The following is a 25,390-nucleotide window of genomic DNA, read 5'->3' as shown; positions in this document are numbered from 1 at the left end:
GTGGCGGGGGCATATCACTGCAACAGTCGCGACGCGTCGTGGTGGTTGCTTAGGTAGAGCGCTCGAGCCAAGCTACTAGCGCCAATACCCGCTTCGCCGCTTCCGCTTTCAAAATCACCCCTCTGGTAGGAAAGTTTACTCCCTTTTACAAACAAACAGCCGCACCCAAATCTTGTCCGACTCACCACACTGCACGCCCACCAGAGTCGCTAGAATGGCCGACAAGTACATCCCCGAGCACCGTCGCACGACGTTCAAGGCGAAGAGCGCCTTCAAGCCAGACGAACTCCGCCGCCGCCGTGAAGAGCAACAGGTCGAGATCCGCCGGGCGAAGCGTGAGGAAAACCTCGCAAAACGCCGCGGTATCGCTGGACGGGACCAGCCGGGCGCCTCGCTCGGCGCTGCCCCCGACAGCGACGATGAGGGCGGCAACATCGAGAGCCAGGTGCGTAGCATACCCCACCATCCCGTGCCCCCAGTATCTATATACACAGAATAGCAGGCTGACATACCGCGATGTAGCTCAACGAGGAGCTCCCCCAGATGGTAAAGGGCGTCTTCTCAGAACAGATCGACGAGCAGATCCAGGCGACAACCAAGTTCCGCAAGCTGCTGTCCAAGGAGCGCAACCCCCCGATCGAGCGCGTTATCGAGACTGGCGTCGTGAGCCGCTTCGTCGAGTTCCTGCGCTCCCCGCACACGCTGGTGCAGTTCGAGGCTGCCTGGGCCCTCACCAACATCGCGTCGGGCTCGGCGCAACAGACACAGGTCGTCATCGAGGCGGGCGCCGTGCCCATCTTTGTCGAGCTGCTCAGCAGCCACGAGCCAGACGTCCGGGAGCAGGCCGTCTGGGCCCTGGGTAACATCGCCGGTGACAGCCCCGCATGCCGCGACTTTGTCCTGCAGGCCGGTGCTCTCCGCCCGCTGCTTGCCCTGCTGGGCGACAGCCGCAAGCTCAGCATGCTGCGCAATGCCACCTGGACCCTGAGCAACTTCTGCCGCGGCAAGACCCCTCAGCCCGACTGGCAAACTGTGAGTTCTGCTGCTGCCCCACTTAACTAGAAGTACTAATTGTCCAGCAGATCCAGCCTGCCCTGCCCGTGCTCGCCAAGCTCGTATACTCGCTCGACGACGAGGTCCTCATCGACGCCTGCTGGGCCATCTCGTACCTCTCCGATGGCTCCAACGACAAGATCCAGGCCGTCATCGAGGCCGGCATCCCCCGCCGTCTCGTAGAGCTGCTCATGCACGCCTCGACCTCCGTCCAGACCCCCGCCCTGCGCTCCGTCGGCAACATTGTGACTGGCGACGACGTCCAGACGCAGGTTATCATCAACTGCGGCTCGCTCCCTGCGCTGCTGTCCCTTCTCAGCTCCACCAAGGACGGAATCCGCAAGGAGGCTTGCTGGACCATCTCCAACATTACCGCCGGCAACTCCACCCAGATCCAGGCCGTCATCGATGCTAACATCATCCCCCCTCTGATCCACCTCCTCCAGAACGGCGACTTCAAGACGCGCAAGGAGGCCTGCTGGGCCATCTCCAACGCCACCAGCGGTGGTCTGCAGAAGCCTGCTCAGATCCGCTACCTCGTCCAAAGCGGCTGCATCAAGCCCCTCTGCGATCTCCTCGCCTGCCCCGACAACAAGATTATACAGGTTGCCCTTGATGGTCTTGAGAACATTCTCAAGGTCGGCGAGATGGACAAGGAGGCCAGCGAGGGTGGTGCTGGCGGCGAGCCCATCAACCGCTACGCTCTCTTCATCGAAGAGGTCGGCGGCATGGAGAAGATCCACGAGTGCCAGAACAACGCCAACGAGGAGATTTACATGAAGGCCTACAACATCATCGAGAAGTACTTCGCCGACGAGGAGGGTGAGGCGGAGAACATGGGCGAGGCCGGACCCCAGGTCAACCAGGACGGTCAATTCGGCTTCGGCGCCGCTGGTCAGCAGCAACAACAGAACTTCAACTTTGCCAATGGAGGTGACTCCATGGACATGTAAGCGGGTCCAGGTCCGCGACGAGTCCGAAGTTGAAACGTTGCATTTCAGTGCAGCCCTTCCACCACGCTAGCCAGCCACGAGAGCACGACTAGTAGTGTTTGCAGTATCCTGGACGAACACGGAGATCATACACGATATGATACATGATCCACGGAAGTGCTATGATTGCGAGGACCTTTGTGTTTCCTTTGCAATACCCCCATCCTTTCCAGCTATCACTTCGCCATGATTTCAATGAAGCCTTAAAGATACACCGTCTTGTACCCCACCCATGTTCAATAACCGCATCATATCCCCGGCGTTGCGTGTTTGTCTAGCTTGTCTGAAGATTGGAATGGTTGGACTGGGCGGTCTGCTCTGGAATGGCGCTCTACACGATTGGGTGCAAGGGCAACATGCGCTCGCAGTCCAGCCGCGCCAGCCAGATAGCTGAATAAATCGCCGAGTAATCGGCTTACAACATGGCCTGGTCGACATGATTGAAGTTGCATGTGATTGTTGAACTAACATTGCCGCTAACTGGGAAAGTAACACGTGCGTCATCCGCGGAACCCTGATCACCCCGCCCCGGCATGCCTCCGCGAACCACGCGTGGGGTTAGCTATCTTTGCTGTCTCGCTTCGTGATAGCATGTCGCGTGTCTCAGGATGAAATCCGTGATATCGCATGCGCGCATACACGACGTCTCTGCAATCTGTGCAGAATCCAATGATATCTCAAGCAATGCCCTGGACCGATGGCGCAATCATCGCGAACACACCGCCGCCCCGAACTCGCAGCCAGCGCACCATCATCTTGACACAACTACCATTCCACACATCCGGCACCAGGATCACTGCTTTTACTTGATATGAGACGCTGAAGTTCGATTACACAATAACAGATACCCAACATGTGTAGGTTCATGGTAAGCAGAGCACCATAGACCCGCGCAGCCCACAGCTAATACCGACAGGTCTACAAAGGCAAGGATGAGATCCTCCTCTCTGAGCTCATCCTAAACCCTTCACACTCTATCCTGACACAATCCTTCGACTCGCGCCTCCGCCTAGTACGTTACCGTCAACCACCTACATCACACCTCCCACTAACTACCACCAGGACAGACGGCGCCCACACAACGGCGACGGTTTCGGCATAGGCTACTACACCTGCCCGTCGCTCGGTCCCACGCCCTGCGTCTTCACCTCCACGATCCCAGCATGGAACTGCATAAACCTCTCGCGCATCGCGTCAAAAACCACGTCGAGCCTCATCTTCGCCCACGTCCGTGCTACAACCGAGGGGAACCTCAGCGACAGCAACTGCCACCCTTTCAGCTACAAAAGCCTCATGTTCATGCACAACGGCGGTATTGGGTGCTGGAAACAGATCAAGCGTAGACTGGCTATGAGTCTGGACGAGAAGTGGTTCAACGTCGTAGGCGGGAGTACCGATAGCGAGTGGGCGTTCGCTACCTTTCTCGACTGTCTCGATAAAGCTGGCATCTCACCTGATAAAGATGTTGAACCAGGTGTAGGCTTTGGACACACGGTGCTGCGCAAAGCGATACTGAAGACAATTGAGCGGCTCAACGGCTTCATCAAAGACGTCGTGGGCGAACAAGGTGTTGGTGAGGAGGATAGCAGGAGTTTGCTCAACTTCGCTGTTACCGATGGTGTTAGCGTGGTGTGCTCGCGGTACGTGAGTAGCAAGACAGATGAAGCAGCTAGTCTGTTCTTCAGCAGTGGAACGAGTTGGCGCGAACTCAACGCTCAATCTCAGGACTCCGATGCTGGTGTATCTGTCGACGATGAGGAGAGAGAAAGAGACTACGTTATGGAACGTAGGGACAAGGGGAGCGATATCGTACTTGTGGCTAGTGAGCCGTTGACGTTTGAGAGGGGTATGTCCTTTCCCATTGCTTTATTGATGTGGAGTCGTAGTACTAACGAGGACAGATAACTGGGTCACGGTCCCGACAAATAGTACGCTTACTATCTCGAAGCAGACGGTCATGATTCATCCTATCGTCGATGAGTTTTACAGCCCCAACCCCGCGCACGAGCGGAGCGCGAACTTCGCGCAGGCGAAAGGGCAGACGGTCACGGGCAGTGATAAGAGGGTTCTAGGTGGTGTCGGGGACGCGGCTTAATGAAGACCTTGGAGAGTCGAAAATATTGTATTGGGTTGGCCGTAGCCTTGGGAATCTACTTGACGGCCATAATCTAGTCCAAACAAGTCATCATGTAATGGATGCGTCGCATCTGTATTCCAAAAGCAGACACGCGAAAACCAGCCAGCCGGCCAGCTCCATGACGGATTTTAACTTGATTGTGTCGCTGAGCTATGGCAATCCCTTATTGCCAGTCTATAGCTAGCACGTCTCAATGTGAAGAAGATTTTCGCTTCAGGATGTTGCCTTCGGCCAAAGACTCGTTCCACTGCTTTGCTTTCTCTCTGCCTATCTCGGCCAGGTCTAAATCCTTGTTGTTTGGATTCTTCTTGTCTTCAGTCTTCTTGTCTGCGATCGCCTTCTCGATAATCGGATGGATCCTATCGCGTTTAGAATATGATGCCTCGGCCCTGTAGGGGTCGATGTTGACGGAAGATTCATCTTCCATTAGAGGACCATAGTCTCGAACCACAGTCCGGCAGAACTCTCTCCAGCTCTTATTAAGAATTTCATGTCCTTCTTTCTTCTCTGTAACGGAGAGGCAACTGTAGTCAAGGCTCCATTTTGCGAGTTGCTTCCAGCTGTAGAGCGACATGGTAGGATCGCCGACCATGATCTGGTAGAATTCATGTGACATCGAGTTGCTACATGTTCTGTTAGTATTGATCTCTTTCAAGGAGATGACGTGGGCGATATCCCTTACCTGAAGAGTGACGGGTTGTCCGAGTTGACCGTACAAGGTATACCTGCAGCCAGTAGTTCTGGGTATGGGTGTTCTTTCACATTTCTGCAAAGATGCAGAAGCTCGTTCGAAATGGGGCAAAGCTCAATGCATATACCGTCGCTGGTCTTCGTCTTCTTGAACTTCTCGACGAGATGGGGGTGTTTCATGAGCGCGAAGCCGTGGCCGATGCGCTTCGACTTCAATACCACTGCGTCATAGAGGTTGGAGTTCTCTGGATCGGAAGAGCCACCAGTGTCAAGCAGCGTCTCACCGGCATGGAACATGAAAGGTATGTCTAGGTCCAGTTTCTCGCATGTTTCCCGGAACGCATCGAGCTCTTTCTTATAAAACCCAATGTGGTTAGGCCGGTCTTCGGCGCCTACAAGATCGAAACCTACGTATGTTAGGAAATGCCGTGCTGCAGGTTTGAAGTGTTGCTTACCACAGATCAGGTTCGGAAACTGCAACTTGAGATCAATGCAATGCCTCATCTCCTTCTGCATCAATGCCGGAGGTATTGATCGTGGCGTACAGTATATGATCTTGAGTCCGAAGGGAAACTTGTCAATGTTTCCTTTCTTCCGAAGCTCTTGCAGTTTCTTCTCCACTCCATTTACAATGAGTTGCATCTGTCCAGCGTTCTCGATGCGTTCTTCCCAAATGCCGCTGTCGGCAGGAATTTCCTTGTCCAGAAGCATCGGTCGAAGCTCAGCGTACATGACCTTCTCTTCAATCATGCGGTCAATGGCATCACTTATGTATTCTTTGTAGACGCTCTCATAGTTTAGTAAGCCCTTGAAAGCCCTGGTAGCTTGATTGAACCGGGCCCATACTCTGTGTAGACGTTAGTGGATGCCGCGACGGTGTAAGAGAACCACATACCCATTGACCGTCTGCGTAGGTCCATAGGCTTCGTCATGGCTGAGCACCATCTTCGACCTAAGCCAGTTCTCAGCGGGCTCTAGTTTGGCAGGCCTTCGCTCTCCGCAGTGATGTGATTGATGTGGGGTTCCTGCTTGGAATGTCTCTGGCTCTTGATCTTCGTATAAGCCCGGGAACTTTCTTCCAAATTCTTCCTTGAATTTCGACCATGGCATCCAGACAGTCTTTAGATAGTCAGGGTGTTTAACTCCCAACGATCCTTCTAATGTAGGATATGACTCTGAGAAGATATTGACATCTGGATTCACGGTCTTTGGATCGACAACACTGAAAACCATTTCCGTTTGTCCTAGATGCTCCTCCTTTGTGATTGGTATGATACTGCGGATAAACATGTTCTCCATCTTGCGCGCTCGTACAAGAAGTAACTCAGGATGCAATTCGGCGTTAAAGTGAAGATGTAATAGAGCGCCCTTCGGAACCATCTTGGCGATCTGGTACAGCTTGCTTTCGTTGTCTATGCGGTCCTTGTTGGTAAGATATTGACCACCCATGTCGCGATCTTCTTCTAATGGCAGGGCTTCTGACGGTCGATTGCCGAAGGTAACAACCCGCTCATATTCCCGAATCGCTCTGATGATGGTAGCAGCCCTTTCCTCTGTTTTGGCATCCTGAGACCTGGAGGAGCCCCTGGGTCTTACAGCTAGGTCCCACGCAGTGTCTTTCTCAGCGTCAATAAGGGCTCTTCTCTTTTTGTCGTACATGTTCGTGTCCTTTTCCTTCTTGTTGAGTGTACCATCGAATAATGCTTTTGCTTCTTTCTGCTTAGCTTCCAGCTCCCGTTCCTTCTCGGTCACAGAGTTTGGGGAAGACATTTTGAGTGTCTTCGGCTCTCCTGTATGTAGTGGTATCTTCCTAGTAGGTTGCGGGCTGAGGGCCCTTTTTCTCTTCTTTGGTGAGTCAGCTACAGTCATAACTGGCCGGTTTGGGTCCTCTGGAGAGCCGTGTCTGTCACGTACAAAGCTGTATCCGTTAGCACAGACTCACATAATGGACTGGATTCTGGCTGGAGACTCACAAGGTGGGAATGACAATACCACACTTTGCCAACAACCCCGGCCGGGTTCTGTGGGACTCACTCGAAGTTTTGGACTCGGCGTCAGTGGGCATGCCGATGACGATGGAATGAAGACGCGTCTATCACCGGCTGCTCATGCCACCTGCGATAAGACCGCAGGTACAATGATATGATGCGACACGGCTGGTTCACACCGCTCTCGGTGACCTTTCTCGATTGACCGGTCTGGGCTGTGTATGATTGAAGATATCCAACACAATCCTTAGATCCTGTGAAACGAGGTTGCTTCAAAGGCACACCCCTTGACTAGATAGTGCTCTAACCAGGCGATTGATATGGTGTACCAAATTCAAGTACCACTGTCCCGCTTGTCGGCCTATTGCACATAGCCAACTGGATTAGTGTTGGACTTTTACAAGGTAGTCGCGGCTGTGGTTTCTTCGCTGCGCCTCATACCCCGCGGCTAAAGAAATGCGCGAGGCTGGGAAATAACTGATGCCTGGAGCGATGGCCGCGACCAAGTAGATATGTTGAAGCGGCAGGATCAAAAGAAAGTTTGAGGAGAAGAATAAAACGGCGATGTTTGCCCTGACTAGACGATGACGTTTCCTGCGCTCATATATTCTAATGACTGGGAGGGAGCGATGCCACCAGCACTATCGCGTGCCTGAGGACACGCAAGACAGAAGGAAGGAGCAACCACATACATCAGCGCACGCTTTTTTCGCGTTCAATTCTTCCTTCTCTTGACAGCTCGAGTGAATGCGACACCACTTTTGACGTCTTTTCAACGCAAACCTCGACGTTTGGTACAGTTGTCGCTATCGGATCGTGTCACGGGGATGTCAGCCTGGTGCGTGCGCCTGTTCTGGTGTTGCGAGCAGCAGGCGAAGATGGCGATCACAGACGACTTCAAGCTCCACTCGCAGTCGGGGCGCAGCGATCCAAACTTTCGCGATGTCGTTGCGACAAGCGGATCAGTTACTAGAAAGAAGTTGGAAGTCAAGCTGAAGCTGGGCAGAACTGCCCATCGCTCACACGATGAAGGAGGCTATGCAAAAGCCTCATGCATTCTGCCATACGCCGGATAACCCTGGAGCCTAGCCACTGGCCCTGTCAGCCATGTTGCCCCTCACTTCTTCAGCCTGAGGCACCCAATAGCTGCACAAGCCCCAATCCATGGGGGCTGTGGGAGTGCACAAACTCCCGTGTCCTCGAGACAGCGCCTGGGCCTCTCTGACCGGAGTGGAATGAGGTGCCACACGCAGATCTGGTGGGCGATGCACGCAAGTTTTGGCCCCCAGCTTCTACGCGCGCCTTTTACTGCTCCACGCTGTCCACGCTGGGGCTTCGTCACCATCATACATGCCTTTTTTTTTTTTTTGCCTCAATCCTGGCTCTGTGGTATAAACGCTTGCGGCCCTTCTGTCACTGCATTATAGCGCGTCGATTCAGATTTATGCATCGTTCCCATCACATTCAGCTTCGGTCATCAGTTCGCGCTGAGTTTTGAAGATCGTGTGCATCTTAGCGACATGTATTGGCTGCCCGCAGATAAGAACGGGAAGATATCACTCAATGAACTACAACTAGATATCGTTGGTTTCCTTGCCATCTTGGGCGAGGGTTCCGTGCTCGCCAATGCTCAGGTTTCGACGCTTTCGAGATGGATATTCCTCCCACGATTGATCCCGGCACCTCAAGCCCTGATGAGGCCGACAAGACCAGTTCAACTAGAGCCATTCCCGGGTCACGTAACCGGCATCGTTTCGGGGAATCACAGGGATAACATCAATCATATTGGAAACATCGTCTGGTAAGTGCATCTTCTCGGTCAAATTCGGTAGGCACCAGCTGCCACGAGGTACTTCCCCACACGTCTACCGTGGACCGGAGTCAACAATGCACTAGACATCACACGTACCAATCTACAACCATAGCATAACCGTGTCATACTAACAGACTACCAGTGACGCCAACAACCTGAAGCCCTTCTCCGTCCGGGTTGTCGAGATCAAACGCGTCCACGACCGATCGCTCAAAGCCAAGACCTTTGGCCCACTCACAGTCGTACTTCTCATCGGATTCGCCCTCTCTGCTCTCCTCCTTGCGCTGTCGATATGGCAAGACGATGGCATGTCGGTGGTGGCGACGGTACTCCTCTCGCTTCTTTCCAGTCTGATTGGATTGGGCAACAAGTGGGAACTGGAATTACCTTCGCGGAGGTACAAAAAGGGGCCGGTGCCGCGAGGAGACGTTGTTATTCGATATCCAAAGGGGTCCTTTCTGGTTGTGCGTTGTGAGGAGGACGTGGCGCGAGAGCTCTACTTCGCACCGGAGAACATCAACTACCTCTTAACGCACGGTCCGGTATACCGAATACTGAGTTTGGTGGGCACCATGATGCTTATGGGGGGCGTCATCTGCCTCGCCAATGCTCAGATCCAAGTGCAGATTGCGTGGGCTGGCTCCTACATGCTGCTGGGCGCTTCGTACTGGATCGTCGCTGCCTTGCACAGCAAATTGCACTGGGATACCTCGTGTTACAAGGTCGTAAACGAATGCCTCTCCGACTCCAGCATGGACAAGAAAGGATACCCTTCGGAGAACGACACGTTCACTCAAGCTCTGTGGAGGGTTATTTGTGTCAGCAAAGACATTGAATGGATTAAACGGAGTGATGCCTGTCCTAATACTCCCGCCTGGCACGAGTGGCTCCTGGAGGCGAAGGCATGTAGTGAAGACTTCCGGTTGGTTACCGATAAGAAGAAGTCGCAGAACAAAACAATGTGGGAAATCCCCGAATGGGACGCACAGGGTGCTCTAGGAAGAGTGCTGGCCGAGCAGGCGAAACATGAGAAGAAACTCATCACGGAGAAGGTCGAGTCAGTTTAACCATTCTCATTTAGGTTTACGGACGTTCTTTTAGGGGTTTTGCATAGCGCTGGGACACGACAAACAAGCCATCATACAACGAAAATCCTTCTACGACGAGCAACCACTCGACGACTTACGATTTATGACTGAGAACGACGGATATACGGCGGAGCCATTCGCTACCATCATCTTGTACCATCTTACAACACTTGATGTCTACATCAAGCTTTCATTTATACGTCTCGCATCGTTAGCGCTTTGAGCGTTCTTGTATCTATAGCATTTTTCGCACAACAAAAGACAAACACACAGCAGTATTTGTACAAAGCTCGCCATTCGCACCAGTCACCACTTCTCACCAACGCAACTCGTCACACCTGTTTCATACTCTTGAGTCACGCACACATCACCGCAAAGAAATCGTTGCTTGTCGAACTAGTGCTTCCAGCGTTGATTTGGCCTTGGATTTTGTGCCGTCATCTATGGCTGATGCAACGCTGCGTTCAAATTACGCAGACTCATGTTCGCGTTATGATACCTGGACACACTGTGCTCAGCTCCAGACTCACAGCGGCTTGGCAACTCTGAGTAACCTCGAAGCCAAAGAAAGTGAGGCGCTTAGTGATGGCCTCTCTGGGATGTATGACCATACTCTGGAGTCACTGGTGTTGTCTCACTCCTGCCACGCTGGCTAATGAGGATTCCAAGCGCGAGGGCCTCAGCCTCCGTCTTGCAATCGTCATCGTATCTGCATACCTGCGACCAGACTTCAGGTAGCGCTCTTCCACCGCTGCTCATATTCTACCTTCCTCCTTACCACACTCCTCAACCACTTCTCCAAATTCTCTCCCTCGACCTGTGCGTCGACGTCCATAGCCTCGCCTTCAGCCTCCAACCGCACACCTCCCTCCTCCTCTTCGTCTTCCTCTCCGCAGCATGCATCCTCTGCCATTTCACAGGCCTCATTCCACTCCTCGTAGCTGAATTTTCCCTCGCTTTCGCTCAGCAACATCTTCCTGTCACCACCGAATGCGAAGACATGTACAGATCGTATAGGCTTCGCGCGTAGTAGTTCGTTCCCGGTGGGCGAGAGTAGGGGTGGGAAGGAGTTCGTAGATGGAGAGGCGGGTTGCGCGATCATTACGGAAGTGAGGACTGTGCAGAGGGGTATTGATGCGGAGAGGAGGGCGAGGAGTGCGGTGTGGAGAAGGTGTGGGAGGAGGGTCAGAGACTGGGATTGTTAGCGATTGATGGTCACGGGAAACGGCGTTGCGACTGGACATACAGTGTTGACGCCGGCTGTGCTATCTTCTTCCGGTAAACTCCTGACTTGGAGTGTGATTTGTACAAGTGTTCGTGGTATCGCTCGGGTCAGAATGATGCTACGCAGTGTGTTGTGTACGAGGGTTTCGAGATGTCTTTCTCTCGGGCCTTGTATTCTGTCAGTGTACCAATCCGTAACCAGCCAGAAAGGGGAACATACTTCCAACACCCATAGCGGGTCTGACGTTCACCTCGATCGCTGCTTCCTCGGGTAATTCGTCGCGCCGCTGTACTTCAATTGGGCCATTGACTGCGCCAATGATTGAGTAGCCATTGTGGGTGTATGTCGCAGAGCCGTCGGCGCGGTTCAGATGCGTGAGGGTAACTGTAGGTGCGACCATGATTATGTGTCCCGATTTGTATGCGCGCGTCGTGTATGAAGAGTTCGACTCCGCGTACTGTTGACTGTGTAGGTGGTAGGAGGAGGTGTGCGATGGGATCAGGATGCTGACTAAGCCAGTAAACGCGTCGATTTGAAGGATTCTAATGCGCAGAAGTTGTAAGAAGAGGTGCGTGCTCTAAGATGCGCCTCTGCACCTCAGTGACGATATGCCATCTCCAAAAGTTTTGGTGGGGATGGCGCTCAGCCCAGACTGTGGCTCAAGCTTCAGACCTCGGCGCATCACCGCGGCCAGCTCAGCCATGCGACAATTGAGCTGTCCGCCAGCCTCCACTCGCACTTTCACCGCCATAGACATACAGCGCATCGTCTCCACCCATTATAACCTCACTATCCATATCAATCCCCATCTCGGACGTATATAGAAACCATGGCAGGCTCCTCGCGCAACGCATCGCCCATCAAGCGCCTCATGACCGAACTGCAAACATACCAGCACGACTCCAACGACGCGCTTTACGAACTCGGACCTACGGATGACGATGTGATGCAATGGAGAGCAGTCATGAAGGGTGTAGAGGGAACGGCATATGAAGGTACACACAACCCGGCGCATACTTTGCCTACACCGCCTACAGCATCACCACATTCACTTGCTAACACTTCCTAGACGGCTGCTGGCTCCTTTCCATCGCGATCCCCTCCACCTACCCCCTCACCCCACCTACCATCCGCTTCGTAACACCTATCTGCCACCCCAACGTCGATTTCAAGACGGGCGAGATCTGCCTCGATTTGCTCAAGACCGCTTGGACACCCGCGTATACTATCTCTTCGACTCTGACGAGTATACACCAGTTGCTTACTAGTGCTGAGCCGGACAGTCCGCTCAATGTGGATGTTGCGCAGCTGTTTAGGACGGGCGACGAGGTTGGGGCTCGAAGTTTGATTAGGTTTTATACTGTTAGTGAGAGGTATGATTGGAAGGGCAAGAGGTAGACTGTATAGCGTGATTTGGGTTGGAACATATGTGGCTTGCTGTACACTGGCGTAACGAGAATATGTGGGAGGATTTATTTGGGCGTTTGGTTTGATTTGGGACGAGATACCTACATTGGAGAGCGTGAACGCATCATGCATTCGCAATTGAGTATACTACCGACACACCATCTGTAACTCTATACATTCCCTGTCCAAGATCAGTTTAGTTACCGGCATCGTCAGTAAGCCCGACGCAGCCCGCCACACGCACGTGGGCCCACGGCTGTGTTTCAACTTCAGCTCCCCACAATACTCCTCGATTACGCGCTGCGCTGATCGACAACGCAGTGTCTCAGACCGGGCAATTGTAGACGAATGAGATCTACCATGTTCCTTCCTGTCCGAGTACGGTTCTTACAAGCGACGCGGATCGACCGCTAACGTGACGTCTACATAGGACTTGAAGCTGACTGTGTCGCATGCAGTACGTACTCTTCACGCTGCTCAGGTGTACATCGTTACGAATCCTGCAGATAGATGTTTACAATTTGCTTTTGGCGCTTAGGTCACAGATGATTCGTTTGGCGAAGCTTAGATGGACATATTTGTCTGGCGCTTAGAACGCACCGTAGTAAAGCTATCGAGATCACGTCATTCGATCCCCAGGGACTTCCAATACGAAAATACGACTACTAAGTTCGTGGCGCGGGAACTAGTGAACACGTCGTTTAGACGCTCGGGGACTTTGGTATGCGCTCGGCATATGAAGTTTGAGCCGGAGTGGTTATACATATTTGGGAAGTGTTGTGCACCTTGGTTCCGATCAATGATATGAAGAAAACCCAGGAAATGACGGTTGTCTGGACTGCAAAACAACTACTAAACTACACCAAGACATGAAGACCATCGGGTACATCCGCCGAACCCTTCGTCTCGAAGTACCGGTACCAACATGACAAATACCCACCATGGAACCAACAAAAGCAAGAAAAACATGACAAGCAACCGGATCTACCCATGCCGGCTGTGGCTTAAGCCTCGTAAATAGTAACAATACATCGTGTCGACAAGTGTCGCCTACCCGCCCCACTTTCACTCCACTTTCCTCAGCTAGTAAGCGTGGAAACTACGCAAGCCACAACACTCCATGCTCAAACTGGACCACTTCAGCACTTTAACGTTGAGCCTCAGTATCCACATGTGCTGAGGTCATGCGACCGCGATCGAGCGATTGTGGCTTGTGTCCAGGCAGTGTGCGTTGTCGTGGGAGGTAGGTGCCGTTGTACGGAAGAAGGCATGTTGTGCGAGCGTACGATCGCACTTGCTTTCCGACGTTTTCCTAGCTTGGTTTGAACATACGGTGAAGAGGTGGCAGATGGGGCTCAACCTGCGGTGACGGTCCATTGAGTGCGCCGCCAGCCTTTGGTTGAGACCGTGACTGTTCCTTCTAGAAGTGATTCTTGGTCTGGCATACTGTTTGGCGAGACGCGGCGGGTATACGAGATAGTTGATAGTTCCTCGGGTACGTCTGCCGAGGGTGGTTCGGTCTTGATGGTAGTCGACTGGTTTCTATCCTGGAGTGACTCTTCGGTCTTGATGGTCGGTAACGGGACTGGATAGTAGGGCGCGTCGTATGGTCCTGGTAGATTTTGCGGCGGTGATATCCAAGGATAGATCGGAGATAGTACGGGCTGGAGGGTCTCTTTTTGGAGCGACTGGAGGTACTGGTTCGGTTGCTGGTCGAGCGATGGCCGACGAAGGAAGACATCGTTCTGTCGTTCTGTGCTTGAAACCTCTTCCAAAGTAGTGCTGAGACTCTCTATCTTCTCCCCTTCAAGATGAGCCTCCTCTTGATATGAATCTTTTCTTTGATGAATGGCCAACTTCTTCTCTTGATTGATGGGCAAGTCACCTTGACCCATGTCGGAACTAGTCATCGTTCTTCGTCTTCGTGCAAGGAGTATCGATCTCAAAACTGTGACAAAAAGCGCCAACAATAAGAACACTTCAAAAAGATGCCGTAGACTGACGAGCGGGAGCCGCCTTTCTGTATCGAGCAAATTCGTTGGTTTGAGAAGTGGAGGCATAGGTACAAAATGACGCCGACGGAAGACAGGTAAGGCTTGGTGGGATCCACTCAGACTATGAGAAGCGTGGGATGATGCAGGTCCTAGATGAACTAGCCACTGCGTCAGTCAGGAAGACGGGGAAGCAACCGCTTTCATACAACTTACGTCGAGTAAGAACGGATGTAACTGTTAGCATAAGCACTAGGGTCGGAATCCTCCGTTGTATAGTAGGCAGCTAATAATACTCGGGTACGGTTATTGTCTCGCTCCTGTAGGACTGGCACCGGGGTCGATGTATAAATAAGGATATCGCATGTGAGAGTCAGGTTCGTTCCTGGGGCATCAATCTCTGCGGAACGCGCCATCCTGGTCTACGTATATGCTTCGACGGCGACATCAGCACGCCCAGATGCGGTTGAAACATCGAGATATCGGCGAGCTAGCGCGGCGTAGTCCTGGTGACGAAAGCTGGTGGGCAAAGTGAAGCGTAAGCCCACGATGCGCAAATCAAGCAAAAGACAACAAACTGATCGTGTTCAGCTGTGACGAATAGCGCCTGTGGAAGGCATACATCACGGATTCTGCTGGGGTAGGCATGGTTTGGTGCGTGGCCTCAGCAGCACGACCAGTGTCCTCGTGTCTTGGCTGGTGGTATCTCAGCTGAGTTTGCGATGGTGGCGTTTGTTGTGGCTAACGCCACTGGTTCACTGGCCGAATCGGCAGGGGTGACCCGAGATCTGATCCTGCGCGCAAGAACAACGGCGAGCTGGCTGAACACGTCTGGCGAGGCCTTTGCACGGATGTAGGGGCCGCCAGTTGGAACGATGCAGTTGCGCCATGACGGGCGTTAGACTGAGGTGTGGTGGGTGAGTAAGGCGTCCCGTGACGGATCGGTTTCAGCTTCTGCAGGAACGCCAACCGAAGGACAGGCGCTCATGATACGCCGGGAAACAACTTAAGCAATATGTAAGAGAAGCGGCTAAACAAAGACTCGCAGTTGAAGCAGAATAGCAACACGCCCGAGCATCAGTATATTCAGGGAAACAACCGCCACACATGTGCTTTTTTGCGGGGCGGTACCCTTTTCAACCCCAAAGAACCACATCGCGTAGGAGGCGGCTGGTACGCGATGCTGGCTTGGTGGGCTGTTATCACGTCTCGACCTTTACCAAACTCATGTCCTGCATGTGGCTGTCGAAACGTGAGCTTATCCGTCGCGTCGCCTGCTGCCATTCGTGGAATGTCCGCGATCTGGAGTACTTCGTGCGATCTCTACAACACCACGCGATATTACAGAAGCTGGGCAAACCTCAAAAACAGGTTCTCGGTAGCGAGCGCGCATCGAACAACGGCGAGGTTGGCTGTCTGTCAGCTGGAGGGTTTGGATAGAACCTGGAAGATACCGAGTGTATGGAGTGCGGCGTTGGAACTACCGAGACGCAATCACTTGCATCCATGAACTCGAACTTCCCTATCGACAGATCGGCAGCTTTGACTGGCCGCGTACAATATTACCTCCCCCAGGCTTCGACTGTCCTCGCGATTTCAGGCTTCAAGCAGCTGCACCAGTATCCACATTCTAGTACTCTGCAATCCTTGCGTAGATCGAGCACGCCTCTCGCGAACAGTTGCCTCAATCTCGGAGACGCCGTTGATGCGAGAAGATCTACGTCTAGCGAATCCGAGATCAACACCGGCGGCTTCGAAGCAGGAACACCGGGTCATCATCAGACGCGCGAAAGCGTGACCGAGCCCCCTGAATGTAACGATGGGGATGCATCAATGGTGGTGGTCCTGTCGATCTTACGCAACGTCCAGCTGTCCTAGTCTACTCATCACGGCGATGCCGTCGCCACGTGAGCACGTGACTAGCCCTTACACTAACGCTTCTAGATTGGGCAGGTGGTCACATAACTGAGTGAAGTTCCATAGACAAATGAGCTCAAATAATCGTGACAGATCGCCGGGGCATGTTTGCAAGAATTCGCCCGACCTGCAATCTCATGGTATAGAAAATGCCGACTCTTTCGTATTTTCCCGTCCCATGCCAGGCTGGTATCAATACCAATCCAATGACTGTTTCATTTTCGTGCGCGATTCTCTTCTTGACCCCAATAATGGGTAGGAGCGTGAGTACCTGGTCCTCTGGTGTGATATCGGTGCATTCTGACCTTTCTAGAGATGGCGTGCCGTCTACCGCTGTGTCAAAAAAGATTTCAGAAACAGACGAGCTGTCCGGTGTAACTGATACCGGAACATGGCTGCCGAGTTGTTGTGGGAAGATCTAGGTTATCTTGCCGGTCTTGAGCTCAAGTGAGGAGTGGGTTTTGTGGTTGACTGTCCAACGTACCGAGGCTAATGGGCCAAAACGTTTGACGTACTCATTAAACACTCTATGGAAGCGATAACCGTAATGGTTATTCATTACAGCCTCCTGGAGAACCGTTAGGTAGTCGTTGGAGTTGTAGTTGTGTTGACAAGCTGTGAGTGAGATCTTGCCTCTGACTGAAGCCCAGGACCATGTCGGCGCGATCAGTTGTCCCGGACGCGTTGTTAAGGCGCGCGACAATTCGTTTTTCGTAGTTTCCCATAGGAAGTATGCAGGCAAAGAAGACTGCCACAGGCCTGCGAGATAGCCGTCCCCAGGTTCGCCCGGTTCAACAACGGACACACTGCTAGCAAGACCTGCCACAGCTGGGAGTTTGTCAGAATCAAAGGTGATTTGGGACGCGGTGTACAATTCAACAATCGCATCCCAATCCTGCAAAACCGACGCGGACTTCATAGCAGCGTGCATCGTAACCTGCTGAATTCAAACAGGCGCAAACGTTGCTTTGATAGCGTTCAAGAGTCTTCTCGAAGGGCTGATACCCGGTGGAATTTGCGAATTGTATTTTGCTGGCCAGCGGTCGTCTCTTGTCTCGTCGCCGAGTTGTAGTCTTTTGATATCGATGGATGTGTGCCCACGCACACTATCGGGGAGACCTTGGTGGTATGTCTCGCAGGCAACAAATTGCCTGCATTCCCAGAAAAGCTGCTCTCGGCCGAAGTGAAGAACACGTGGCGAAAGAATACGCTCCTGAAGTACCCAGGCACGTTGATTTAGCGGTTCATGTGTGATCTTCTGAGCCCACACGTTAGGTTCGCATACGGTAAGGTACCTCTTCGTTGCATTCCTTTGCAACCGACCCAGGATATATATAAAACTCGGTTGGCAATACAGCTCGTGGGTTTCTGTCCCAGAAGCAACCTCCGGTGGGGTTCGGTGACCCTGTGGCAGCTATATTGATGAAGCAGTACCTATACACAAGGCTCATGAGACTGGCTTCATTGTTCCAATCGTCCTTGTCGTCCTGTATGATACACGAAGAATCAATCCAGAGATAACGAAGGCCCAATTTTCGAGTGATGCTAATTGCTTCCAAGAACGTTTTCATGAAGTATGATGAATCAATGCCTGCCACCAATTGATGTAAATTCGAGCGGTCCGCTTTTGGCATATAAGAGGTTCCCCAACAATGAGAAAGAGTTGCGTAAGGCTGTCCAGAAGAGATGTCATTACGATGCACTAATCGTACGCGATCGTCATTGGAAATGCCGACATCCAGCACCCGCGACGGGAACCAGCGTCCGGGAATAGTTGCGTTGCACCGAACATGATTTTGAGTACACTCATCCGTCCAGCGTTATATCAGATTCCAGCTCTCGGGAGAAGATATCGACGAAGCGGGTTTGTACGCCGCGTGTTCGCCTGTGTTTGAAAGTGAGTAATTAATCCAATTGATACATGCTTCTAGCCAAGGCTTACTTCGAAGCTTCTTAATGATCTCGAATGTAAACCCCAGACTAAAGTCATTCACACCATCCGACGTCAGCGTCCACTCAAAAGAGCTTTACCAGCTTGCTGACGAAGTATCAGACTCGCATTTGATTGGGAACAATGTCTCCAAGTAACCAGCGAACTCCCTTTGTATGTATCCGAGATTTTCCGAACGTATCCCGCAGAACTGCTCGGAAGAGTTCTCTAGAGATGCTAGTGATTCGTGATGGACAAGATCTTTGTGCCATCCCGGATGGCTGATAATATCGACGATACCCTGACAGGTTGCACACGGCTCGTTGAAAGTGATAGAGGCCATGCTAGGAAGATGAACCAGTTCTGCATTGTGTCGACCGTTCAAGCGACGCAGAAGAGTCGTAGCAGTGACTTTGAGCAGCAGACACGTAATCTCCAGTAGTTTCGGAAGGACGAGTAGAAGATCGAAGAGACAGGAGGCAGCAGACGCCATATTGGAAGTAACGAAGCTTTAGTTTGATGACCTTGTCAGGCTGGTGTAGGATGATCGCACAAATTGTGGGGTTACTCGAGGCTGAGCGACATATCACACAACGTGCAGCCCGCTTCCAACCGGTCAGCTACCGCCTCGTTCATTCGTGGAAAGATAGTATGCTGTGTTGCCACCATGTTGGCAGTGCATGCATGCATCAGATCGATTTTTACCAGCCTGAACGGTGACGCGTAGATCTCTGCCAAGATAACGGGGTACGAAAGTGCGCCTCATTGCAATCGTTGTATTGCGATGATGCAATGGCGGCATGCAGTGTTTGTATAGCTGATAGTAGGAGCTAAAGTAAATACCTCAGATCATCATTCAGTCTTCTAGCCTAGGCGTTGAGCTGGAAATCTGGTCGTCCCTCTCTCCACTCATCAAAGTCCTTCTGGCCGGGCAGTTCTCTGCCATCTGAGAGCTTGAGTCTAGGAAAATGTACATCCTCGCGGTTGTATGTAGGTTCCTTCTTGGCCAGCTCTTCGTTGACCAAGACCAAAGCGCCCGAGTGCCATCCTGCAGCACTCACCCGAAGAGCGAAATAGGCACCAAGGCCGTCTTCACCCTGGTCCTGATCCCAGGCTCTACCTTCCTGTTCGAACCACTCACTGACTTCGCCTTGGACGTTGGGGTCGGTCCTGAACATCTCCCTGCGCTCCTGGCTCTCTTCTGCGTGTGCGTCGTCGTGAACCGCTTGCTTGAGCCACTCGTTCTTCCTCGCATCAAACCAGATCTGACGACCGCGTGTGTAAGCGTGAGGAAGCAGTTGCCCGTTGGCGTTGAACCGGTCATACATAACACCTCGCGCATTTCCGACTAGGCTGTCACCGTTCGAGCCTAAGCCGAGCGCGCCACAGGCCGAATTCTCGGTGCCGTATGAAGTTATTTTGCCGTCCGAGTGGAGTGCCAGATAGTGGTAGTCACCGAAAGCGATCGAGATAACGTTGCTGTTCTGCAAGGCTGGAATCTTCTTCAGCCCCTGCACATCCCCTGGACTATGGCGATTGCTCCAGCATGATTCGAGGTAGTTCTGGTCGCCGGTGATCACTTCATTGTCCCTGAAAATGGCAAAATTGCGGAAAGAGCCCTGAACGTCAAGAGGACCCCCCTGCTCGTGACGCAGAGTTTGGAGCTCAACAATATCCTCGACACAATTCTTTTCCTCGAATCGGCCACAGAACACTTTGCCCAGGTCTGTACTGAACAGCACAAAGTGCTCCAGTATGACATGATTCAGTACTGCTCCGACCTCTTGACGCAAAATTCTCTGTTCATCAGAATCGCGGCTGCCCTTGACATACTGGTAGCCGGTCTTGGGAATTTCGGCATGTTCCAGGACAAGCATAGTGTCTGTGCCTTCATCGCCATGATCTCGCTCAACAGGGTCCCAGACGACAATGCCAACGCCATAAACATAGGCCGAGCTACGGCTCCATCCTGCTACCACTTGCTTTACTTGTCCGAAGTTGGAGGTCGCGTTCGACTTTTCGTTCAAGGAGAGTTCGTTCAGCTGCAGAGTAGTGAATTTGACTTGAAGCGCAGGCTTCTTGACATCGTACCACGACCACATTCGGCCGCTGTCGGAGAGTCCAAGTATGTGTGCGCGACCGGAGGAGAACTGCCGGATGGCGACAGTCGGCTCTTCGTATTGGGCCTCGGAGGCATTTGAGGGATAGCCTTCTGGGAAGCGGAGTGGTTGCAGAGGCCCGCTAGCAATGAGTATCCTTTGGCCATCAAGGGCGCCAGCAGTGTACAGAGTTCCTTTGGAGGTGAGCAACGTCGTGGACCAGCCACCACATTGCATATCGGCAATGACTCCTAGTTCTCGTGTCTTATCCATCTCCGTCGGAAAGGCTTGATGGGCGTTATACATGCGCCTGCCTGGCCGCATCATACCAGCTCTCATTCCTCTCATTCGAGGCGTCCGGCCATGTGTGTGGTCCTCCGGGTCTGAAGCATGCCCCAAGCGGTTGTGCGAGTTATGACCCCATGTGTATACGCGGCTCTGGGTGAGCATGCGACGATACATCTTCTGCCAGCGGTCGCCGTCATGTTGTACGACTGGTTGGTTCGGTACGCGGAAGGTCGTTCGGGCGAGGTAACTCCAGTACGCAGGGTCTAATCGGATCGACGGTTGCTGGAAGGCTTTGCACGTGCTGCAGAGGGCGAGGAAGCTCTTGGCATCGAGGTATGGGAATACGAGTACGAGGATGTCGAGGGGAAGGTCGGTGATGGAGCTGATGGTGTCGGCCATTTTGGTGTTGCGAGGCGTCTAGACACCTTTTTCGGCGAGTCGAATGTATAGTAGAGGTGTTTTCAAGGTGGTGTCGTTGTTCAGGGGTGAAGTAATGGAGCCTGCTCCAGCTGGTAATGACGACGTGTGAGTAAACAAGATGTCTGCGCTGTTGGAGAAGGCGCGATGGATGCCTGCCCAATGACGCAGGGAGCGGGGGGATCATTGCGGGACATTTCCGTTTCTGCACTAACCAGAAGCAGCGACCAAACTTCTGACTCAATTCACGAGTCTCTATCAAATTTCCGCCTGCCCAGCGACACTTGACCAAACACGCGCTGCACTACTCCACCTAATAAAATCGATCCACGAAAATCTGCAGGCTTTTGAGATAGGCGATTTGGGACCGAGTTCACGCCACGACACTCGAGTTTGCCCCACCACGCTTGATCGTTTTACACCTGACTGGCCACATTCCAATTCCAAAGGGACGACAAGAACAGAGGAGTCGCATCGTCATGTCTGAGACATCCGCTGCAGAGCCAGCGCCAACACCCGCTGCGGCAGTAGTACCGCCCCAAGACGGCGCACCTGCAACACCAAATGGCGATGCCACAGACGGACCCAAAAAGCTCTCGCCAGCGGAGATGAAAAAGCAAAAGGCGGCCGAGAAGCAAGCAAAGCGAGCCCAAGCCAAGGCTGCGGCCGGCGCACCAAACCAACAGCAAGGACCTCCAAAGGACAGCCAGAAACAGCAAAAAGAGTCGAAGCAGACACCAAAAGACGACAAGTCAAGACCACAGCCATTATGGCGGCGTTCATCGCAAGCGAACACACCAGTCCTGAAAGACCTAGAGAGAAAGACGAAGAAAGATAAAGAACCAAAACAGACTGGCTTGTTCTTTGGTCATCTCTACAGCCAACCAAAGCAGCAATCTCTTGTCGGCGCGTCGAAGGATGTACATCCTGCAGTTCTTGCGCTTGGCCTGCAGTATAGCAGCTATGCCATCTGTGGTAGTACGGCGCGTATGGTGGCAATGCTTTTGGTGTTCAAGACAGTAATCGAGGCCTATCAAACACCCCCAGGAAATAGTTTAGCCCGACATCTGACCAGCCATCATCTTGGTCCTCAGATTGAGTTCTTGAAGAGCTGTCGACCGCTTAGCATCAGTATGGGAAATGCTATCCGGTGGCTCAAGGACAGTAAGTCGGAGTTTCGTACTGTAATAACGAAATAGACGCGGCCTGGCATCGGAGTTTATCAGAAAACGTCCGACGAGATACTGACATTTTCCAGTCATCATCAAGATAGATCCTTCAACCCCGGAGAATGAGGCAAAGCGAGACCTGATCGAGGAGATCGACATATTCATCCGCGAACGTGTCACGGCAGCTGACAGACTCATCCGCGATCTCGCAGCCACGAAGATCCAAGCCGGTGATGTCATTCTTATATACGCAGCATCCTCCATAGTCGAACAAACCATCATTCATGCTCACCAGTCCGGCAAACCCTTCACGGTCATCGTCGTGGACTCAAAGCCATTATTCGAGGGCAAGCAGCTAGCTCGGAAACTCGCAAATCACGGCATCTCAGTACGCTACTATCTCATCACAGGAGCTTCGCATGCTGTCAAGGACGCGACGAAGGTCTTCCTGGGTGCCCACGCGATGATGTCGAACGGTCGCCTCTACTCGCGCGTTGGCACAGCTCTGGTTTCCATGCTTGCCTACTCCCACTCATTACCCGTCATCGTACTCTGCCAATCAGTGAAATTCACCGAGAAGGTAGCACTGGACTCCATCGTTGGAAACGAAGTCGCCCCTGCTGAGGAAATTCTCTCCGAGGCTGAGCGCCGCGAGCTCCTTCCTCTCAAGTCGCGATTTACGGCTTCAAAGAGCGACGACAAGTCGTCATCGGAAGAGGCGCCTGCCGATACCACAGACGTTCTGAAATGGATCGACGATGCAAAGAACCTGCATCATCTCCAGGTCCTCTACGATGTTACACCCGCACAGTACATCAACATGGTCATCACCGAATACGGCAGCTTGCCACCAAGCTCTGTCCCCGTAGTCCACCGACTGAGTACGAACATATAATCCTGTCCAGCGTTTTCTTTTTGTATTCAGAGTACTTCCTATAGCAAGTGCTAACATGAGATTTTCAGGAACTGAAGAGCAGGAGACCATGCCTACTAAGAGGGGTGTGCGTCAAGCTTCGGGATGGTAGGATTTCATTGAGTGGAGGATCGACGTTTTGCACTATGGTCATAGTCGCAGTCTCTTTCTGAGTGTTACAAGGAAGGCAAAAGACGAGGCATGGAATTATGAAAGGATCAGCATCTTACGCCAATAATCTTCATTCACTTCGTGTAATCCGCACTTCCAGTCATCTCTGATCGATCCCAAAGGGGAGAGTGCTAATTCTCACTACCTAACAACGCAGCATTATTCTCAGTTCTCGATGGCTAACCCTGCGATCTCTGCCTCGAGCGCTGCCATCTGCGCCCTCAGCGCCCGAACTCGCTCTCCCTTGTTGACCACCTTTTCCGCCTGACCATTCGCAGCTCCAGCCACACCCTTCTTTTCCTCCTCTCTCATCATCGGAAACGCCAAAACCTCCTTGATCGAGTAATTGTTCGTCAAAAACATCAAGATGCGATCAAGTCCCGGCCCGCACCCAGCCGTGGGCGGCATTCCATACTCCAACGCCTTGATGAACCCCTCATCAATGTTCTGCGCCTCGTCATCACCTTGAGCCTTCTGTCGAGCCTGCTCTAGGAAGCGCTCGCGCTGCTCAAACGGGTCGTTGAGTTCGGAGTATAGGTTGCAAATCTCCTGGCCGCAGACAAAGGCTTCGGCTCGTTCCGTGAGACCAGAGATTGCGCGATGCGTCTTAGCTAGTGGAGACATGAGCTTAGGGTGGTGGATGATGTATGTCGGGTTTGTAATGCGCGATTCGATGTAGACTCCGACGAGCTTGTCGAGCATACGGGCGTTTGTATGCGGAGGTGAACAAACGATGTTACGGTCACTCAAGAGGCCGAGAAGGAATTGCCGACTTTCTTCGGTGTGAAGTTCGGGTGGAGGAGGAAAACTGACAGCGCAGGCAGCCTCTAGGGCTGGAATCATGTCGATGCGCTCCCATGGCCCCTCCCAATTAATATTCCTCTCCTCACCAGTCTGACTAGTGAACCTAGTCACATACGAACCCGTCACACTCTTCACCAGACCAGAAATCATCTCCTGTGTCAACTGCATCATAACCTCATAATCAGCATCCGCCTGATAGAACTCGCAGCTTGTGAACTCGGGGTTATGAGTCAGATCCATATCTTCATTGCGAAACACACGTCCGATCTCGAACACGCGATCAATGCCGCCAACGACTAGAGGCTTGAGATGGAGCTCAGTAGCAGTCCGGAGGTACATGTCTCGCTTGAGATCGTTGTGGTGGGTGATGAAGGGCTTGGCTGCTGCACCGCCGGCTTGCTGGCAGAGGATGGGTGTTACGACTGAGATGTAGCCGCGGCTGCGCAGGAACGTAGTGATGTAAGCTTCCACCGCATCCCAGGTGCGCAGCATGTCGCGGCTGCGTCGGTTCGTAATGAAATCGAGGGGTCGGTCGCGGTGTCGCGTCTCGGCGTCGGTGAGCGTCTTGGGCAGCATGTGTAGGCTGGGTGCTAGCAGGATGACCTTGTGAGCGAAGAGCGAGAGTTCGCCTACGGGTCGGTTTCGTGGGGCTGTTCGTCCTGGATGGCCGATTACACCGATTTGGTCGCCTCTGGCGAGGTGTTCGTGTTGCTGCTTGTATGCTTCAATGTCGTCGCGTTCGGTCACCTGGCACACGACCTGTATCTTATCTTCGCCCACCTGAACTTCATAGAAGCGCAGACGCTCTCCTGCGCTACGCATAGTGACGATACGTCCACGTATCGTGTACTCTACGTCTTCGAGCTGGTGGCCAGTCGCGATAGACTCGTGGCGAGCGCGAAATGTGTCAAGGTCCAGGAGATTGGGGATGAACGAAGAATATATGCCATTCTCATGTGTATTCTGCCGCAGACTCTGTAACAAAGTAGAGCGATTGTCGTAGTACTTGTGTGGTGGTAGCGTCTCTTGGTCCGGCCTTGTACGTTGCTTGAGTGCCTTCGTGGTGATGCCGTTGGCAGCCATGACGACCAATATTAATGTCTTTAGAAACTAGCTAACCGGGAACCAGAGAGGAAAGAATAGAAAATGCCCAGAAATGATTCTTTGAAGTTGTTTTACACTTTCGGATGGAAGAATGATGTTCTTGAATATTATGAACCGCGAGTCCAGTCATCGCTTGTGAGTCAAGTACCGCATCCCTCGCAAACATCTACCCTCAGACACCCTATTACTGGTCG

At 52.6% G+C, this 25,390-nt stretch overlaps 12 protein-coding genes across 12 annotated transcripts; 6 read left to right on the top strand and 6 right to left on the bottom strand.

Annotated features, from left to right (window-relative positions):
- The first annotated feature begins 142 nt into the window (after positions 1–142).
- On the top strand, positions 143–2,473 carry BKA58DRAFT_356858 (armadillo-type protein). Its single transcript, XM_046168670.1, has 3 exons — positions 143–445; positions 523–1,032; positions 1,083–2,473. The coding sequence occupies exons 1-3, from the start codon at positions 215–217 to the stop codon at positions 2,004–2,006; spliced, it is 1,665 nt and encodes a 554-aa protein (XP_046027439.1). The 5' UTR covers positions 143–214; the 3' UTR covers positions 2,007–2,473.
- A 143-nt stretch (positions 2,474–2,616) lies between these two features.
- On the top strand, positions 2,617–4,256 carry BKA58DRAFT_122214 (nucleophile aminohydrolase). Its single transcript, XM_046164180.1, has 4 exons — positions 2,617–2,913; positions 2,962–3,057; positions 3,108–3,891; positions 3,947–4,256. Exons 1-4 carry the CDS (start codon positions 2,899–2,901, stop codon positions 4,138–4,140), a joined length of 1,089 nt encoding a protein of 362 aa, XP_046027438.1. The 5' UTR covers positions 2,617–2,898; the 3' UTR covers positions 4,141–4,256.
- Positions 4,257–4,372: 116 nt separating this feature from the next.
- On the bottom strand, positions 4,373–6,937 carry BKA58DRAFT_311640 (uncharacterized protein; the record flags this gene model as incomplete). Its single annotated transcript, XM_046167341.1, has 6 exons — positions 4,373–4,805; positions 4,865–5,279; positions 5,328–5,719; positions 5,768–6,588; positions 6,625–6,790; positions 6,846–6,937. The coding sequence occupies 6 exons, from the start codon at positions 6,935–6,937 to the stop codon at positions 4,373–4,375; spliced, it is 2,319 nt and encodes a 772-aa protein (XP_046027437.1).
- Positions 6,938–8,216: 1,279 nt separating this feature from the next.
- BKA58DRAFT_379872 (uncharacterized protein) lies at positions 8,217–10,044 on the top strand. The gene is made up of 2 exons (XM_046169852.1): positions 8,217–8,661; positions 8,816–10,044. The coding sequence occupies exons 1-2, from the start codon at positions 8,381–8,383 to the stop codon at positions 9,738–9,740; spliced, it is 1,206 nt and encodes a 401-aa protein (XP_046027436.1). The 5' UTR covers positions 8,217–8,380; the 3' UTR covers positions 9,741–10,044.
- On the bottom strand, positions 10,045–11,600 carry BKA58DRAFT_379869 (uncharacterized protein). Its single transcript, XM_046169851.1, has 3 exons — positions 11,206–11,600; positions 11,008–11,153; positions 10,045–10,953 (listed from the first exon to the last, which is right to left on the bottom strand). Exons 1-3 carry the CDS (start codon positions 11,384–11,386, stop codon positions 10,492–10,494), a joined length of 789 nt encoding a protein of 262 aa, XP_046027435.1. The 5' UTR covers positions 11,387–11,600; the 3' UTR covers positions 10,045–10,491.
- A 20-nt stretch (positions 11,601–11,620) lies between these two features.
- Positions 11,621–12,743, top strand: BKA58DRAFT_122218 (ubiquitin-conjugating enzyme/RWD-like protein). Its single transcript, XM_046164181.1, has 2 exons — positions 11,621–11,981; positions 12,056–12,743. Exons 1-2 carry the CDS (start codon positions 11,816–11,818, stop codon positions 12,382–12,384), a joined length of 495 nt encoding a protein of 164 aa, XP_046027434.1. The 5' UTR covers positions 11,621–11,815; the 3' UTR covers positions 12,385–12,743.
- Positions 12,744–13,474: 731 nt separating this feature from the next.
- Positions 13,475–14,916, bottom strand: BKA58DRAFT_122389 (uncharacterized protein). Its single transcript, XM_046164184.1, has 2 exons — positions 14,601–14,916; positions 13,475–14,552 (listed from the first exon to the last, which is right to left on the bottom strand). Exon 2 carries the CDS (start codon positions 14,451–14,453, stop codon positions 13,749–13,751), a length of 705 nt encoding a protein of 234 aa, XP_046027433.1. The 5' UTR covers positions 14,454–14,552; positions 14,601–14,916; the 3' UTR covers positions 13,475–13,748.
- Positions 14,917–15,491: 575 nt separating this feature from the next.
- Positions 15,492–16,357, top strand: BKA58DRAFT_399663 (uncharacterized protein; the record flags this gene model as incomplete). The annotated part of the gene is made up of 3 exons (XM_046171559.1): positions 15,492–15,802; positions 15,917–16,197; positions 16,329–16,357. The coding sequence occupies 3 exons, from the start codon at positions 15,492–15,494 to the stop codon at positions 16,355–16,357; spliced, it is 621 nt and encodes a 206-aa protein (XP_046027432.1).
- A 20-nt stretch (positions 16,358–16,377) lies between these two features.
- Positions 16,378–18,574, bottom strand: BKA58DRAFT_409838 (heterokaryon incompatibility protein-domain-containing protein; the record flags this gene model as incomplete). Its single annotated transcript, XM_046172174.1, has 6 exons — positions 16,378–16,719; positions 16,786–17,214; positions 17,254–17,598; positions 17,657–18,106; positions 18,159–18,186; positions 18,333–18,574. The coding sequence occupies 6 exons, from the start codon at positions 18,572–18,574 to the stop codon at positions 16,378–16,380; spliced, it is 1,836 nt and encodes a 611-aa protein (XP_046027431.1).
- A 338-nt stretch (positions 18,575–18,912) lies between these two features.
- Positions 18,913–21,179, bottom strand: BKA58DRAFT_122149 (regulator of chromosome condensation 1/beta-lactamase-inhibitor protein II). Its single transcript, XM_046164179.1, has one exon. It carries the CDS (start codon positions 21,015–21,017, stop codon positions 19,101–19,103), a length of 1,917 nt encoding a protein of 638 aa, XP_046027430.1. The 5' UTR covers positions 21,018–21,179; the 3' UTR covers positions 18,913–19,100.
- Positions 21,180–21,258: 79 nt separating this feature from the next.
- On the top strand, positions 21,259–23,341 carry BKA58DRAFT_122103 (uncharacterized protein). The gene is made up of 3 exons (XM_046164178.1): positions 21,259–22,199; positions 22,294–23,085; positions 23,168–23,341. The coding sequence occupies exons 1-3, from the start codon at positions 21,515–21,517 to the stop codon at positions 23,227–23,229; spliced, it is 1,539 nt and encodes a 512-aa protein (XP_046027429.1). The 5' UTR covers positions 21,259–21,514; the 3' UTR covers positions 23,230–23,341.
- Positions 23,164–25,175, bottom strand: BKA58DRAFT_409835 (uncharacterized protein; the record flags this gene model as incomplete). Its single annotated transcript, XM_046172173.1, has 2 exons — positions 23,164–23,261; positions 23,579–25,175. The coding sequence occupies 2 exons, from the start codon at positions 25,173–25,175 to the stop codon at positions 23,164–23,166; spliced, it is 1,695 nt and encodes a 564-aa protein (XP_046027428.1).
- Between the last annotated feature and the right edge of the window lie 215 nt (positions 25,176–25,390).

This window comes from Alternaria rosae (genome assembly GCF_020736505.1).
Source record: "Alternaria rosae strain MPI-PUGE-AT-0040 chromosome Unknown BKA58scaffold_3, whole genome shotgun sequence".
NCBI lineage: Eukaryota > Fungi > Ascomycota > Dothideomycetes > Pleosporales > Pleosporaceae > Alternaria > Alternaria rosae.
Note: the sequence above shows the minus strand (reverse complement) of the source record. Positions and strands in the feature narration are given on the sequence as shown.

Excerpts from the sequence above, each read along its gene's own strand:
- BKA58DRAFT_356858 (XM_046168670.1), top strand. The coding sequence starts at position 215 with ATGGCCGACAAGTACATCCCCGAGCACCGTCGCACGACGTTCAAGGCG. Across the intron at positions 446-522 it reads GCGGCAACATCGAGAGCCAG|CTCAACGAGGAGCTCCCCCA; the intron begins GTGCGTAGCATA and ends ACCGCGATGTAG. Across the intron at positions 1,033-1,082 it reads CTCAGCCCGACTGGCAAACT|ATCCAGCCTGCCCTGCCCGT; the intron begins GTGAGTTCTGCT and ends ATTGTCCAGCAG.
- BKA58DRAFT_122214 (XM_046164180.1), top strand. Across the intron at positions 3,058-3,107 it reads TCGACTCGCGCCTCCGCCTA|GACAGACGGCGCCCACACAA; the intron begins GTACGTTACCGT and ends AACTACCACCAG. Across the intron at positions 3,892-3,946 it reads GCCGTTGACGTTTGAGAGGG|ATAACTGGGTCACGGTCCCG; the intron begins GTATGTCCTTTC and ends TAACGAGGACAG.
- BKA58DRAFT_379872 (XM_046169852.1), top strand. The coding sequence starts at position 8,381 with ATGTATTGGCTGCCCGCAGATAAGAACGGGAAGATATCACTCAATGAA. Across the intron at positions 8,662-8,815 it reads CATATTGGAAACATCGTCTG|TGACGCCAACAACCTGAAGC; the intron begins GTAAGTGCATCT and ends ACAGACTACCAG.
- BKA58DRAFT_379869 (XM_046169851.1), bottom strand. The coding sequence starts at position 11,386 with ATGGTCGCACCTACAGTTACCCTCACGCATCTGAACCGCGCCGACGGC. Across the intron at positions 11,154-11,205 it reads ACCCGCTATGGGTGTTGGAA|GCCCGAGAGAAAGACATCTC; the intron begins GTATGTTCCCCT and ends ACAGAATACAAG. Across the intron at positions 10,954-11,007 it reads GCACAGCCGGCGTCAACACT|TCTCTGACCCTCCTCCCACA; the intron begins GTATGTCCAGTC and ends TAACAATCCCAG.
- BKA58DRAFT_122218 (XM_046164181.1), top strand. The coding sequence starts at position 11,816 with ATGGCAGGCTCCTCGCGCAACGCATCGCCCATCAAGCGCCTCATGACC. Across the intron at positions 11,982-12,055 it reads AGAGGGAACGGCATATGAAG|ACGGCTGCTGGCTCCTTTCC; the intron begins GTACACACAACC and ends AACACTTCCTAG.
- BKA58DRAFT_122389 (XM_046164184.1), bottom strand. The coding sequence starts at position 14,453 with ATGCCTCCACTTCTCAAACCAACGAATTTGCTCGATACAGAAAGGCGG.
- BKA58DRAFT_122149 (XM_046164179.1), bottom strand. The coding sequence starts at position 21,017 with ATGGCCGACACCATCAGCTCCATCACCGACCTTCCCCTCGACATCCTC.
- BKA58DRAFT_122103 (XM_046164178.1), top strand. The coding sequence starts at position 21,515 with ATGTCTGAGACATCCGCTGCAGAGCCAGCGCCAACACCCGCTGCGGCA. Across the intron at positions 22,200-22,293 it reads TATCCGGTGGCTCAAGGACA|TCATCATCAAGATAGATCCT; the intron begins GTAAGTCGGAGT and ends GACATTTTCCAG. Across the intron at positions 23,086-23,167 it reads CCCCGTAGTCCACCGACTGA|GAACTGAAGAGCAGGAGACC; the intron begins GTACGAACATAT and ends TGAGATTTTCAG.